The sequence below is a fragment of the Melozone crissalis genome, unplaced genomic scaffold, assembly GCF_028551555.1.
Source record: "Melozone crissalis strain CALT ecotype California unplaced genomic scaffold, PUWL_Pcris_2 ptg000006l_1, whole genome shotgun sequence".
NCBI classification, from domain to species: Eukaryota; Metazoa; Chordata; class Aves; order Passeriformes; family Passerellidae; genus Melozone; species Melozone crissalis.
The window spans coordinates 39238585-39255070 of record NW_026535784.1 but is presented as its reverse complement, the minus strand read 5'-3'; the positions used below and the strand labels follow the sequence as shown (position 1 = coordinate 39255070).

Genomic DNA, 16486 nt, shown 5'->3' with positions numbered 1-16486 from the left:
AACTGTATTTAAAGTTGAACTTGAAGTTAGTCACTCTGCAAAAGAACTCTGAGCCACTCAGGAGTTTGAGAAAGCCCACCTTTTGTCCAAATAAAGATTTACAACACTAGAGAAAAATACACAATAGTGCTAGTTGCCCTTGCAGCCCCCCCAGAACTAAGCTAGTGAGTTTGTAGACAATTCTTTCCACACTCTCTGAAGCACAGCAAATTTCTCTGCTCCAGTACTGGAAATCCTTCCACAAGCCTCCCTGCTTGTCACAGCACCACCTCTCCAGCTGTAGGTACTGCCTCTATTCCCTCACCCTTTTCCAGAGCAACAGGACACAGCTGTGATCCAAAAAGCCCCAAGAGCTGACCATCACATCTAGGATTCCAAAAGCATCCTTGAAAAAGGAGACCACCAAGCACGTATTTTGCTACTTTTGTGAATGAGATTACCTACTTTCTTTAATAACTGCTAACCTGAAAATGTGTGCCACTGAAACACAACATCCACAGCCAGTAAATTAGCATATTCCACTGGCTTAGGCAGTACTGATAAGGTTACATTTACATGAAGATGAAGTTCTTCATTAGTTCTTACATATCAGACAATACTTTATATGCACTTCCATATCTGGATTGCTTCTGCCAATGAGAACGGGCTAGGTTTAAAAACAGTCAGGCATTTCTGACAATTTTAGCCAGTGATAGAATATGAAAAGCTTTCATACCTAGAGGAAAAGAATGAAACATTTCAAAATAACAGCTGTTGATATAAGCTGAGAAGATTGAAATATTAAATAGGGTTTCAAATGAAGTATCTTTGGGGATCAGGTAGAGATGCATACAATATATCACCACATAAATCATATAGATATTTACAAGTTTTCATAGAGGAGGCTGTAGTTTATTTTCATTCTTGTTTTCCAACTGTAACTGGAATCCTGTTTAATGACTATGATAAAAACATCACTTAAGATACCAAGTATCTCACAACCACAGGAATATTATTCAACCAAAGCTTGTCATAAAGACTTCCTCAATCTCTCCAGATATTCTAAGTCACTCAAGCTAACATGAACTTACCAACTTGAGTAATAAGGATATGACCTGAGCTTCATTTTTTTTTAAATTTTGAAACCAAATAAATCTATGCCAGAAAACCCCAACACTAAATAATTGAATCAATATTTCCATTTGGTAGAAAGTCTGAGAGAAAAATCAATACAGCATATAAATCCAGCAGAATGCTGAAATGATTAGCTGATGTAAAGTAAAACATGAAACATAAAAAAGTTTAATTATGAATTATAAAAACCTTAATATCACTCTGTACATTAGGTTACTGTAAGAATATAAACTCCATAAGAGAGTTTCTTGAATGCAGAATTGTGAAAGTGAGAGGACCAAAAATAATTATCTTTAGCCAACTTTCACCCTCTTACATTTTCAAATAGCAAATCAATTCAGCATTATGATTCAGTTAAAATGATCCCAACTTTTCCTACTTGACCATTTCAGGTTTTTTTCTTTCAAAACTCATGCAAAGAAACTAATTTAATTTTATTATTTATTCAATTACATTTTAAAGATTTATTTGGTTGTTTAAAATGTCTGGCTGATGTTGGTAAATGCTTTTTAAATTCAGAAAAAAATTGGAACTCAAAATGACAATCAGATGTAGCAAACAATTTTATCCAAAACCATGATTTGTAAAAATCTTAGATTATGTTTAATCTAAACCTTAGCTAACACAAATCTTTAATTTCTTGCAAAAACCAGATCCATAAATGCAGAAGTACCATATTTTGAAAGTCTCCCGCTAAGATCCACAAATTCATCTGACCATCACTAAAAGGACTGGATAGCTATAACCCAACAGCTCTTGGGTCTTGTTTCTTTGGTTTTATTGGGGGACAAAGTGGACCATTTCAAAGGAGCTGGAAAGGTTGGCAAGGCAATACAGAAAATAATGTAAGCATTTTACCAAAGCACTGTGTCTTTGGTACGAACTAATGCAGCCATTTGCTTTCACCACAGAATTTTAATAGAGATACTTCTCAGATTGCAAGTATTTGTGAAAATCTTGAACTTCCCGTTGGATCACAGGGTCATATTGCTTTGATCAATAATTGCTGTAAGCTTTCCTATTTTATATCAGATTTGCTTTCCATTGTGTTTGATTGTTCCTTTGCATAGATAAATGACAGCTGCCCCAGGATACTTTTGCAGACAAGTTGATAGTCTCAAAGGTTTTAATTATCCTGGTTAAACAGAAGTTACTACTACTGCTGCTACTTGATGGGAATTCTAATTAGTATCAAGTCTGTTTTGTTTTCCTTTTGTGAACATATTTTAAAGATTAACTTAAATTATGTTCTGTAAATTGCATCTTTATGATGTAGCTTGTTGACATTAAATCAGGAGCTCATTTTAGAAGTTTGCAGAAAAATTTTAGCTGCCTAGGTAGTTACTGTACTGCACGCTGAGGTCCAGCAGGTACCATTAAATGAGACACATAGGAATACTTACAGAGGAATTACCATCAGAATACTTTGCCACAGACATTGTGTTGACATGTCACAACACATGGCATTGTGTTGACTGTAGAGCTTACCCAATAAAAACATTCTTTCAACATTAGTTTTTCAGTTACTAAAACAATAAAAATAACAGCATATAGCATTGTCAGCTCATTTAAACCCTTGCTTATTATTCAGAGGAGTAAAGGTGAGGAAATGATAAACATACTTCATAACTTTACCACTGTATCTCCCTGTGTACTCTACTGCTCTGCACAGAATTATTTTTGCATTTGAATATGATTTGAATTGCATGTACTCTAATAAATATCAGTCATGCTTGTTAAACAAAGGGTCAAACTCCTGAATAACACAAATAACTGTGGAAATATCTTGTGTGTTGCAGGTTTCTAGGTTACCATGTTAATGATAAATTTTAAATCATTATGGCATACTCCTTATGCATACAGGTTTAAATGAAACCCGTTAGAGGCTTACTTAGATATACTTCAAAATACAGGCTAAAAAAATGATGGATACCATAAAGAATTTAAGAACACATTTGTTCTTTGAGTTGCACTATTTTTCTTATGCAACATCCTGTTTTTCTAGAACAGAAGTAACTTGTACTTGGAAGGAGCCTAGCCTCATCCTTAATAGAACACTAATAATGCAATACATCATATTTTATTAATCCTTTTGTTATGAGTGTAATGCCTTAGGTGGTGGATAAGGTATATTTGTCACAGGAAAATGAGATTGTCTGCAGTGGAAAAACAATCTATTATTTTTGTTCTGGCTTTGCAATTATAATATAGACATCGTGCAAGGTCTGCTTGGGCTACCCACCATTCAAAAAATGACACTTGAGATTCTGTGCTTCCTTAATCTATGCTTTCTTTTCCTGTTATTTCTTATGTGCCACTGGGAAAGAACATGCTGCAGAGCACTGCAGTCTGCTGTGCTGATCTGAAACACAGATAAAAACCTGATTTTTTCTAAATATATGCAAAGAATCTGCATGGCAACCAGCAAATCACATGAATGAGAATTCAGCAGCTGTAAATGGACTGTACCTGAACAGCAACCTACTGCTTCCCATACAAACTATGTCAGAAAAATTTGGTTTGATGGTGAATGAATAATAACTGTCCAAATGTGGTTTAAGATTACTTGCTTCTATTGGTTTCAGAACATACAAAAAATAACACTTTAAATGGAGAGGGACTTCACTAATATTTATTCTTATTTTCAACCTTTGCAGTGCAGCGTGTTGCTCATTGGGCATATACAGCACAAAGGATGTTTACATCACTCTCTAAACAAAAAAAGAGCATGTAAAATTTGTTTTCTCTTGCCTGACTTGCTTACAACCTGACATCTCAGAGGCTTCTTAATCCTGAGCCTGCTACTGAGCCATTACAAATTACTGTGCAATCAAATGATTGCATACTGTATCTTAGTTCATTAAGTCACTTACAGTCTATTTTTCTTTAATTAAAATTTGAGAAGTCAACTTACCTGACAAGTGAAAGCTATTGGGTCAGCCACTTTCTTCAAAATGGGTTCAATTTCCTCTAGTGCAGTATAGTATTCAATCTGTGCTGTCCTCTTAATGACTCCCCCACAGTAGACATTTACATATACAGGACCAGCAGGAAAATCTTATAAAAGAACAAATCAGAACAGCAGCTGAAAACATTTTACAGTCCCAGACCAGAAATCTCAGGGAATGAGTAAAAAACCAGAGAATATCACAGAAAAACATAGAGTTGATGAACTGTCTGGATTTGCATTTCACAGGTGATTCACTGTAGTCAGTTTTTTTATTGAAGTCTTGCAGTCTAACATCAGAAAGCTGACAAAAGAAAATACATATCTTTAAATCTGTATAAAGCAAAGCCATTATATTGCTTCACATTAGAAAGGAGATGAAAACAGAATGCTTAAAATTTCCAACTGCCCTTTGATAGACTGATGACCTATAATCAGCTCCCTTATGCCTACATGTTAAGGAAAAGTGCATTTATCACAAACAGAGCAATTGCTATTCACCTTATGAAACATTTTTCCTTAATTGCAGTCAAGGTTCTCAAAATTGTATTTGAGCTAGGCTGCAGAAACTGCAGTATAATTAATCCTTTCCAGTTGTTTACCTTGCAAAAGCCAAGGAGAGAGGCACTTGTAGTCTGTTACTTAGGCATGATTTGCTCTGTGTGTGCAGCACAAGCCTACTTTATGAGCACATTTCCCAACCCATTAGTGCTTGCTGTGCCAGGCATTCTGCTGGACCATACTATCACAGTCTTCTTAAAACACTAACTCTGCCCACAAAACAGTGAAAAAAAGGGCAATTCTGAAAATGGAGAAGAGGAATAGGCCAGAGAAACTAGACTAATAGTACATCACATTAAATCACTTAAATGGAAACCGCCCAAATGTGGGTTTTAAAAAAAAAACAAAACAAACAAAACCAACAAAACACAGCATATCCCCTATAGCATCAGATTAGATGGACCTAAACCAGGATATTTCCAAATTTCCACTTTTCCAGGTTTTAAAACAGATTAAACATCAAACACAAATGATACATGAAACATAATTAAACTTGGCTACAGCTCTCTGACAATTTCTTCATATTTCATTAACTTTTCTCATTTTATTTCTTCAACTACTACAGAAATCTTCTTGTGATCAACAGTATCCTCATTAAAAAAAAAATATTTTTGGAAGACTCTTCTAAGATACATGCAAGAAGAGTGCAGCTTCTGTTCTCTGAAATGCAGCCACAGATGGAAGTTCCCTGCTTGTTACATACTTTCCAGTCAGGTTTCTGAAAACAAACTCTCTGCACCATCACAATGATAAAGAACTCTGAGCCCATATGTGGCCATCATCTCAGGACAGCATTCAGGATGAAAATCTCAGAATCAATTTGGTTGGAAAAGACCTCCAAGGTAATTGAGTGAAACTTCTGATGGACCACCAACCTGTCAACAAGACCATGGCACATGTGCCACATGCAGTCATTTTTCAAACATCCCCAGGGATGTGACTCCTCCACCTCCTTGGGCAGCCTGTTTCAATGTTTAACAAATGTTTCTGTGAAGAAATTACTCCTGACTCCAACCTGAACCTCCTCTGGCACAGCTTGAGGCTATGTCCTCTTGCCCTGTCACTGACTGCCTGGGAGAAGAGGTCAAATCCCAGCTGGCACGGATTCTATTCAGGTAGGTTTTAGAGAGTCATCAGTCTTTTCTCCAGGCTAAACAATGCCAGCTCCTTCAGCTACTTCTCATATGAGTTAATCTTTAGACACTTCCCCAGCTCCATTGTCCTTCTCTGGACACAATCCAGCACTTCAATGTCTTTCTCAAAGTGTGGGGCCCAGAACTGGACACAGCACTCAACTGGTGCAGTCTCTCCAATGCTCAGTCACAGAAATCATCAGGTCACAGAATTACCAAAATATGGTTCCAAGAAGCCACCGTGGAAAAATTGTAGCCTATTATTGTAGTACTTTCTCCTATCTAGGGGTATATTGCAATAATTTTATAACAAAATATTATGTAAGTTCCTCTGGCAATTCACAGCATGCAGCCCAATAGCAAACTATACTCTGAATACATAGGTGAGAAATGTTTTAATTCTAAACTCCCATCAAGAATGGGGATAGGTGTGCCCCTTAAATCTGCACAGATCTTCTAAAAGAAACTATCAAATAGTTGAAACTGTTATCAACTAGTTATGGATGGAGCAATAAAAAAACCATTAGGAACTAGCAAAGATGAGTGATACAGAGAAATTACATGAATATGAACAGAGAAAAGAAACTATTTCCTGCATCACTAAGAATTATGGAGAGGAGAACCACCAGATTTACTGCATTAAATATAAAATGACACATTTAGTAACAGAGTAATAAGAAAAGAATATTAGGTTTGCATTTTATGGCAGTAGTTTTGGAGAATGTTAATCTGTAACTAATCAATGACATTTTAAGACTGCCACCTGTCATTTAACCACAGAAAACCAACCTAATAGAACCTAGGTTCCCATAAATCACAGCCTTGCTTCTCTGCATTATTAAAAGTTATGTGTGCAAAACTCATTTACAGGAAATGCCCACGAAATAGCAGAAAGGAAAACTACTTATTAGAAAAAGTGGAGGGAGTTGAAACTTTTAAGTTTTTCTTAAAGGTAAAGAATATTTTTCTTACCTAGGGCTTTCACATATTTGACCTTCTTGTTCCAAGAGGCTGTCTGCATTCTAATTTGTTGATTATCTGTTATGAATTCCACTTCTAGAGTTTCTTCATCTATTTCCTCTTTCAACAGAATGAATATTTCACCAGGGTTCTACAAAATTAAAATATGTTCCCATTAGTCCTTCAGAAAATTATATTGGAAGTGTAACATTATATCGAAAGTGTATTGAAAGAACTTTGCTTCACCAACAGCTTCATGCAAAAAAATCGTACTACCAAAATATGATGGTATCTCACTGCTTCCTTTAGTATTTCATGACCTTTCCTTTTGTGTTTCCTTTCTTACATGAAAGACACAAGAACGTAGGATTTAAATTTAATGTAGGATTTTAAATTCAGCTTACATGAGAATATTTTAAAACAGTATTTTAAAAGCATGTAGGTGAATTGTTACATTTTCTAAGGCCCCTCTATAGTCTAGAAGAATGATATCCATCTTAAAAACAAAGGATGAACCTAAAATACTTTAGACCCACTTAACCTCTTCCAGTAAGGTGACATTAGCTAGAAGCAGCAGGTGATGTGAGACAATAGCCCTCTACCACCTCCTGAACTAGAGGCAGTCACTCCCTTAGAACTGATCTCAACAATGAAATAATGTGTGTAAATCATCTTTAAAAGACAGACAGCAAACAAAATTGGTGACATTCTACGTACACTGCAACCTCCATACTTGACCATGGCCAAGTCCAAGTCCATTCACATGAAGGAATGCAGTGCTGGATTTTTTACTTCCTCTGTTTATGCTGTCACATGTTCCTCACAGCCACTCTGATTAAAAGCACATATGAACATTTATGTCCACTGCATATGCATGCAGACACACAGACATATAAATATTTCCGATTTAATTTAAACTCAAACTATGTCTGTGCTGACACAAACCCTGTGTAATTCATGGTATGGGCACATATGCATGTATACATACACCCATCCTGGATTCCTGCCAGGACAAATCCCACATCTCTCAAGAAGTGCCTGATTATTTCCTCCCTCTGAAGTATAAGGCCCACATGACAGTAATATTTCAACTCAAGCTGCAAAATAACTGTAATAGAGTTGTCTTCAAATGACTTTACTTCCAAATCTTTTGACTGCAGCATGGATGCAACACAAAGGCAACATAAATCCCACTGCAGTCTAGGTGCACTCTCATTTTGATCCCTTGACAATTTCGGAAAAATAGCAGATACAGTATGAATGAGATTGCAGCAGGAGAAGGGGAAGAACAGTGACTGTTATCCCAAAGACTGTAGCATCTAGAAGCCTTACCTCACATGATATTCTTCTCGGAAGCACCAATATTGACTGCTCATCACTTTCTAATCTTTCAGAAAGTACCTCTGTTTTAAAAGTGAGGTCTGTTTCTTCTGATGCTCCCCTGGCATCTGACAAGTTAATATCAGAGATAGTCTGGTGATCTGAAATAAGGAATGTGAAACAAGAACGTTGTTAATAATCCTAAACCAACAAAACATGGCAGTGATGTGGTTTCCAATGTGTTACTCATATGGGACTTGGAGTCACATTAAGGACAGCACATGAAAGCCTGGCAAAACTCCCTTAATGTAAATGTAATGAGATGTCCTCCTTTGATAAAGAACACGCCTCTGAAGTTTTGATCCTGAAGCCTTAATCTACATGAACAGGCTCTGCACATATACTTTGCTTTCATAAAACAAAAAGGGACATAGCCTTTAGACTGATAGTTTATTCACAAATAGTTGTGAACAGCAAAGTCAGGAGATCACCCAGTTCTGTCATCTCAGAATGCTCATACACTAGAATAAAACAGGATTTTTACCACTCTTCCTTTCTTTATATGTAAATAAGCACATGCTATATGTTTACAACATCAATCCACTTGTCTAGAGGAATCATTTACATGAGGGCAGTGATATCTGAAACCTGGTACTATAACAGTAGGCACAGATTTCATTGGCAGAGAATCCATGGCCTTTGCCTGCCTTAATAGAAAAAACGATGGGTGGAAGCCATATATTTTTTAAATAGGATAATCTGTATTTGGAAATGCTATGCCAGTTATAAAGGTAGCTTACAATCAGTTTCTTTTCTGTTTAGCTGTACCAGAAAAGGCCCAAGAGCCTTTAGTGAATATAGCGAATCCTTCACCACATCGCAGAATTTTAATCATGAAAAAGAACTGCCAACTAACCACATCTGCAGAGCTCTGACTAAGCCTGGGTTTTAGCAAAGGTATCGTTACCTACTATGTCTCAACTGTATCATTACTTCTCCTCTCCAGACACTATTACCCTGTGTGAAACAATCCTGCCACCCATCTCAAAGGACTGCAGCAGCTCTTCATCACAGAGGATTAGTCAGTATACTGCAGTCATCTCATTAGGTTATTGATACAATTTCATGCAGTCCAGAGTTAAAAAATCTAGACTGGCTGGTGAGACAATATCCTGAGAGACATCCACACTGTCTTGTATTACTGTAAATTATCAAAGACTCACACTCAGTTACATTTAAGGATACAAAGAACTTTTGAGGGACGTATTTTCCTCTTAAATGGATACAGAATATTAAAATAAATTAGGGATGGGCAGAATGCAGAACAATAGCAATTTGGCTTTGCTCAAAGAAGTACCACAGCCATTTTGCACTTCTTTGAAAAGGTGCCCAAGTGACTGAGGTACACAACCCATACAGTGCTCCCAAGTGGCACAGACATCTTTCCAGACAGTGATAGTACTGGCAATCTACAGTTATCTTTCTCAATTCTCACTTGCCTTTACTTCCCCCATATGCACCAGTTCATCTGATACAGAATGTTTCCTTGCCTTACCAATATTGCCTTCCTTAAGGCTTAGATTTAACAAAGTACCTCTATAATAAATGTCTGCTACATGCAGCTATGCCATGGCATCCTATTGTAGGATCTTTTTATCCAGGGATATGGATATTTTATCCTTTTATCCAGGGATATGCTTTAATTGTTGAAGGAAGGAGGGTGGGAAGGAGGGAAGTCAAATGTCCATAGTTCCTTTAAGGAGCTGAAGTTTCCTTCAACATCTAATCTAAGTTAAGCTGGTTCAATGACCATCACTAGCTAGTAAAAGCTGCCCATCCTACTCCTGCTTATATTCTCACGCCTTTAAGGCAAAATAATTCTGAATTAAAGTTATGAATTCAGCATAAATTGTTGAAATGACACTGAACCTACATGTAGATGTACTTTACTAAAGTAGCATTAATTCCATTTACTTTAAAAATTAAATAGGCTACACTGAACAAAGGCTATTCTGTTTCTGAATGAGAACCCACACACAGTTCAATGAAGTTTAACTAATCCAGCTCAGAATACAAGTGCAATAATTTCTGATTATCACTGTGAAAACTAGACTTTATTTAGCACTGCCCTGTAGAAAAATGAAGCCCTGAACTCTTGCTGAGGAAAACAGTTATGATATTTTGCAGTGGCCTTACAGTACCTAAACAGGGCCTACAAAAACATGGAGAGGGACTTTTTACAACGGCATGTAGGGAGAGGACAAGGGGGAATAGCATCAAACTCAAAGAGGGTGGGCTTAGAGTAGTATTAGGAAGAAATGCCTTATAGTTGTGGATGCCCCAAGGCCAGGTTGGATGGGCTTTGAGCAACCTGGTCTGGTAAAAGGTGTCAATGCTTATGGCCATAGGATTGGAACTAGATGGTCTTTAAGGTCCTGTCCAACCCAAACCTTCCTTTGATTATGATCCTGTGATTATGTATGCCCACAGCACATATTTTGGGAATGTATTCACATTTTAAGTTACTCATAAATCTTACATACACAGAATCCACTTCAGAAGATAACTCATATGAGGTACATGCCGCTTCTGAATTTTTTCTGCCACTTTAGGCAAAGGAGTCTCACAGACACAAGAAACATTCCACTATCACATTGACAAAATGAAAGGAATGAATAACAAGTCTGGAAGGCACTGGATTCTCAGATGTCAGCCATCTGTCAGTGATTGTTCTTCAAGGATCACATAGAGGCATTCTAATCTATGTAAAGTTCATGACAATTTTATTTCTACAGTCTGCACCCTACTTATCAAAGATTATAGCAGTCACTTTCACCTTTTGATACCAATAATTCATTTACTGAGAACATTAATCCTATTGCTAATAAATTGGTTTAAATTAGGATAACATTCTTTCTCCTGTTAATGATTGCATTTTAATATTTTTATTATGCCTAGCGACATCTAAATGCAATATTAGAACCTCAACCCCGTCACTACTGTGATAGCACAGCTATCCCAATAATAGACAACTAATAAATGTGGCTCTTACATCAAAGACTTGGATATTAAAGAGGATTAGGATTCTCCTGCTGACTTGAAAGTGGCTATCAATTTATTGGCTAAAAACCATCAAGCAAGATCTCTTCCACTAAAAGTAAGGTCTACCTTACAATCAATGAACCACATACAATAGTCCAAGAACTGCAGGGATCTCTATTATCACTGCAATACAAGCACCAAAGTTTGGAACCACCATCCCCAGCCCTCAAATTCCTACAAGCAGTTGCACACAATCTGTCCCAATATGTGGAACATGAAACAACCACATGAAAAGTTGTTTGTCAATGCTGAAGAACCAATAGACCAGAGATGATGCAAGCCTTGGCTTGTTGGCATTAACTGAAACAAAGCAGCTCATAAAGGTATTAATACAACAATAATGAGACTATAGTAAGACAAATGGAGCAATGATAGACAATATTTGTTTTATGTAGGCAAAAGGCATCGCCAGATGTTCAAGTTTTTGAACATTTAAATTCTGGACATCTTCATTATTTTCCCTCATTACACTCCTGTTTTTAGCCTGAAAGCAATGGCTAAGGAGCTCCACTAATTTCTGCAGCTTTCAGAAAAATTCAGAATTTATAACTGAGGGTGAAGACCTTAGAAATAAAAGGCTCATCAATATTATGCTGGACTATGTAAGAGAGAGGATTTGTTAAAGGGTATTTGTTGCTTGGTGAATGCATTCTTTCAATGTTTTATATAATGGTGACCTATTAGTGAGGTTTCTAAAATGTAGCAGTAACAATTAAAATAATTGATAAATAAAACCAGATCCTTTCTTGTAGGATCAAAGTATAAGAAATTATTAACTATATCCAATGATGCACAGACAACACTATGAGCCAAAAGCTAAAAAGAAAGGAAAAATTGATGACAATCTTCCCTTGAGTAAACAGGGCAGAACTACTGGGAATTATCATCGATTATGGAGGGTAATGCTTAATTTTAATCAGATTACTTTCGTTTGCTTACTTTTGACAAATATCTGCTGCTGATGGCCACATTGAAAGGACTGATCTTACATTTACATTAACTTTAAATACTAAAATATAACACACATTTACTGTAACTTAATTGGGGATAGCACGGATGTTTTCAATTTCACTTCAGTGTTCTTTCCTAATTCATGTAACTTCAATACATCAACTTGGTATCTCTTACATAAGATCCTTTGAAACACATTATTACTTTCAATTGAACATTTTGAACTAGATTCATGAATGACTTTCAAATTGTATTCCTTTACATACATAAACTGAGAAATACTCATAATGCATCTCAAGTTTCCTGCATATTCAACAACTAATGTTTCACCACAGCTTCTAAGCAACTCTCCTACCACATTTACCTTCCCCCTCACCCACAAATTCTAACCTTTCAAATACACGCTTTAGTTATCCTTACTGCAGCCTACATGAGAATTAGAAGTGTTCTCTGTCTTCGATTACTGGGTAGCTGCTACATGTTTTGAGTCAACAATGTACGTGACAGATTTAGGGCATTAAAAATAGCAGAAAACAAACTTATGAAAGATTTATGCATTTTCTAAGGCTACCCATGAAATGAATCTCTCTGACAAAATTAGGCTGGGTTTACAAAAGCAAAACGCCTGCTAACTTCACAAATTTTAGCTCTTCATCAAGTTTTGCTACAGCAATGCCAGCTGAAGAACTTGAAACTGCAATACAAAAGAGGTCTTCAATTAGCCCTAGATCACACATCATACAACAGAATGAGAAATGTGGGTAAATCAAGTTAGGTAGATGACAAGGAATGGGAAGTTCATCTAGCACTTGTGGCCACCTTGCCACCTGAAAGAAAAGTCAGCGTGTTCCAGTGTCAAAGATTTAAAAAAGGATTACAGCAGATGCTTTAGATGCAGGAGACATCCTGTGTCGTATGGTAGGTGCACTCTCCAGCACAACATGAGGTAAAGGCAGAGGTGGTGCCACTGGGTTCTGTGAGGTATAACTGAAAAGGTTCCCATGTATAAGTGACTTCCCTGCAATTCAGAAGCCTGAAGGCAAATGGTTCTGTGAATGCCCAGCAGAAATATGGATTAAAGAAGAACCATACAGAAAAAAAATGAAGTAACCATCTGTAATGTGGGGAAAAAAAACAGGAAAAAAAGACATATGCACATCATATTCTTCTTGCAATTTGCCACAAGTTTATCATAGACATTTATGAAAGATAATCCTGTTAAAATGTGGATATCTGTAAATGCTGTATGAGCTCAGCAGAAAGTGCAGCAGAGTGGGATTCAAAGGGAGCCTCTAACTGCACAAATTGCTCTATACATTACCTGAGAAAGGCTGTGAGATACAGGGAGGCAGAAAACCACGCTGGGCTTCTTTCAGTGGGACTGTGCTCCTTGCATAAATGTGGGATTTACTCATTTTTACCATAAACACCCTCTAAGATATTATTTCAAAGCAAGTCCCCTTTTCTGCTCTGCTGAAGTTTTCTTTTACAATGGTGAGAGAAGGCTCAGGAATGAAAAGGTTTCCAAAAATCACAGAAAATTATTAATACATACTTAAACACAAAAATGTCTGACCTCATTCTTAATTTCTTTCATTTGTTTTCTATGATGAATAAATTCCAAACCATGATAAACATATTTATTAGTGAACAAACTTAGTGAATATAAATATTAGTGAACATAAATAATGCTTCTATGTTGAGAGTACTATCTTTTGCAAATTCACTGACAGTTATTTTTGTTTTCTCAAATGCATTCTCAGCCCCAGTTTCTCCTGCATGGTTGAGTTCTTCTGTCAAAAACAGTAGCTTTCTGTAAGTTGGCCTATTTTGCCCACATCTCCAAAATATTTCTATTACTGTATCTATGGTGTACAACTTTTCTTGCAAATAAGTATCAAACTGACAGGTCCTTTAAAAGCTATCAAGAACAGTTTTTCCTTTTCTGAATATTATATATAAAGTTGATGTTTATGTCATCTCAGCAACCAATGGTGCTGTAATTTTCATTAACATCTATTTCTCTCCCATAACAGCAATCCCTGAAAACCCCCACATCTGAGTTACTATACACATGCAGGCAAAGACTGATTTGCCGTGGAGGTACATGTTCATCTAATATTTTATCATCAGGTATGTTTTTGTACACAACAATTTATCACTCTGATAGAACTGTAGCCTAATGGAGTCATCATGAATGCATCTAAACAGAATATGAAAGTCTTATTATGTGTAGCCTTTTGGAATCTGATAGAAAAAAAAAGATTCTGTCTTCAAATAATTCCCCAAACTGCAAAAGGAAATTTAGCATAAGTTTATCAATAATCTTTACGAAATAACTTGCATGAAAATGTAGGCATTTCTTTTCGTATATACTTTCATATGATTGCGGATCTGTATTCAGAAGCAATCTAAAGTTACAACAATGAACTGGTTCTAACTGGCCTGTGATTTGGAAGACATGTTAGATTTTGTCAGTGCTTTAGCTACGATGGATATATTTAGATGCTCCTTGGGACTGATTTTTTTCTTTTACTGTATATCAATTCCTTCTATTATTTTTTTCTGCAATGAAATCCACAACTTTTAGCTTCACCAGCAGCACTAGGAACATGACTACTCTGATGAGTTTGACACATAGCAAGACTGTCCCAAAAAGTTTCTATTAGGCATACTGATTAGTTTGGAAATAACTACCTGCCTGAGGTCATTTGGGTGCTGAGCAGAGCTGTTGATGGAGCCCAAGCCTGTTATTTCCAGTTTCTGGGGTCTGCATACTTCTCCATGGAGAAGTAAACTGAAGTCTGTCCCTCTGTGTGTACCAGAAGTTCAGTAATTGAAGCCTAATGATTTGTTATAGAGTCCTTCCATCCACTTGAGAATTACTAGAGTTCTACCACAGTAAGAACACTTGGGTGGTTTTGTTCCATTTCTCTGTGCTATCAGCACACACACCTCTCACCTCTGTTTCAGTGAAGGATTATACAGCACTAAACATTGCCCAAAATGAGATGTGCTGCTGCAACTGAGACAGGCTATCCTCCTGCTACTGACTCAAAGTACCACTGAAGACAGAAGGACTGATAGCAGAGGCATCCAGGGTCGTAAAACCCCCAAAGCTTGTTAGTCTGATAAAATCCTCCTGCAAATTACTTATTAGTGCAAAGGGGCCAGCTGCAGCTGCCAACTTTACACCTAAACTCCAATTCAATTCTTCCATAACTGGCTCAAACTGCACTCTGTGCTTGGACGCAGAAGTGGCACACTGCTACCTTTAGAGATACACACATATAAAAGGACACAAAGAGGAGGGTCTGAGAATCAAAATATATTTCAGGGAGGCACAACATTCAAGCTCAAAAGGGGGTTAAGTTTTTACAGGTATCACTCTCAAGGACTGAGTAGTCAAACTTTCTTTTAGCCATGTTTGAAGCTATTCTCTTATGAAGACTATTCTTTAAAATCATCAAAAAAGAACATGGATGGAAAGTCATGAAGTTTAACATAACTAAAGTCCTTTCACAACTGCAGTGGGAGACGCTGGAGGGAGAGGCACTGGTAGAAGGCATTCTCAGCCTTCACCTTGCTCAGACATGTCATTAATAATATCAGAATGTATACTGACACAAAACAATATACTCCATGTTACAGCATCCCTTAAATCAATCTGGTAACAGAAGCTAGCTTGGACTGCAGCAGGTAATTTACCAAAGAGGGTGTCTTAGTCTCAGAATGACAGCAGAGCTTCAATACCTGCACAGGGCTCTTATCAATGTCTGGATTAAATTTATGATACCGTTCTTCATCTGTACAGCTCTAAATTACATGAGATTTGTCTAAGAGACCACATGTCTCCTGTGCTTGCTGCCACAGCTGCTGTCAGCAGAAAGACTCAGTCCAGACATGTTTGGTATTAAAGAAGGGGGAAAAAAAAAAAGAGTTGTCAGCAGGACTGACTCACTGAGGACAGGCTGCTTTGAAATTTACTCTCATCTTTAGTTTGAAATCGCTATTGACCCTTAAAGTGGGCTAAAAGGCACACCACTTTCCTGGGAACACAAGATATTTTTAGACATCTGAAAATCATGCTTGTTTTCCAACTCCTGATTATTTCCCTTTTGTTAGAGTTATGAATCAGAAGGTAATCTGAGGTCTTCATTTTTTAAGACAATGTCCTTTAATCCAACAGAACAGACACATTTTATTAAAACAGGATTTTAGACAGAATTATAGGAGAAGAATAGCATAGCAGAGGTACTCTTAGAGCTCTTTATCTGCAGAGGGGATGCCATTTGTTTTGTTAAAAAATGCTGGCCTGTTGTCAACTTAGTCTGGAAAAGGATACAGATACAAATGTATGCACATACATCTTACCTTGATGAGACCTCTGAGCAGGACC

General features: G+C 36.9%; 1 protein-coding gene across 1 annotated transcript in view; it reads right to left on the bottom strand.

Moving 5' to 3' along the window:
• BANK1 (B cell scaffold protein with ankyrin repeats 1) overlaps positions 1-16486 on the bottom strand; it is a 134724-nt gene that overhangs the window by 87732 nt on the left and 30506 nt on the right. Inside the window, exons 5-7 of the mRNA XM_054295404.1 lie at positions 8047-8195; positions 6727-6865; positions 4028-4170 (exon numbers count right to left, since the gene is read on the bottom strand). Of these exons, the coding sequence (XP_054151379.1) occupies positions 4028-4170; positions 6727-6865; positions 8047-8195 (431 nt within the window). The remainder of the gene's footprint in view (positions 1-4027; positions 4171-6726; positions 6866-8046; positions 8196-16486) is intronic.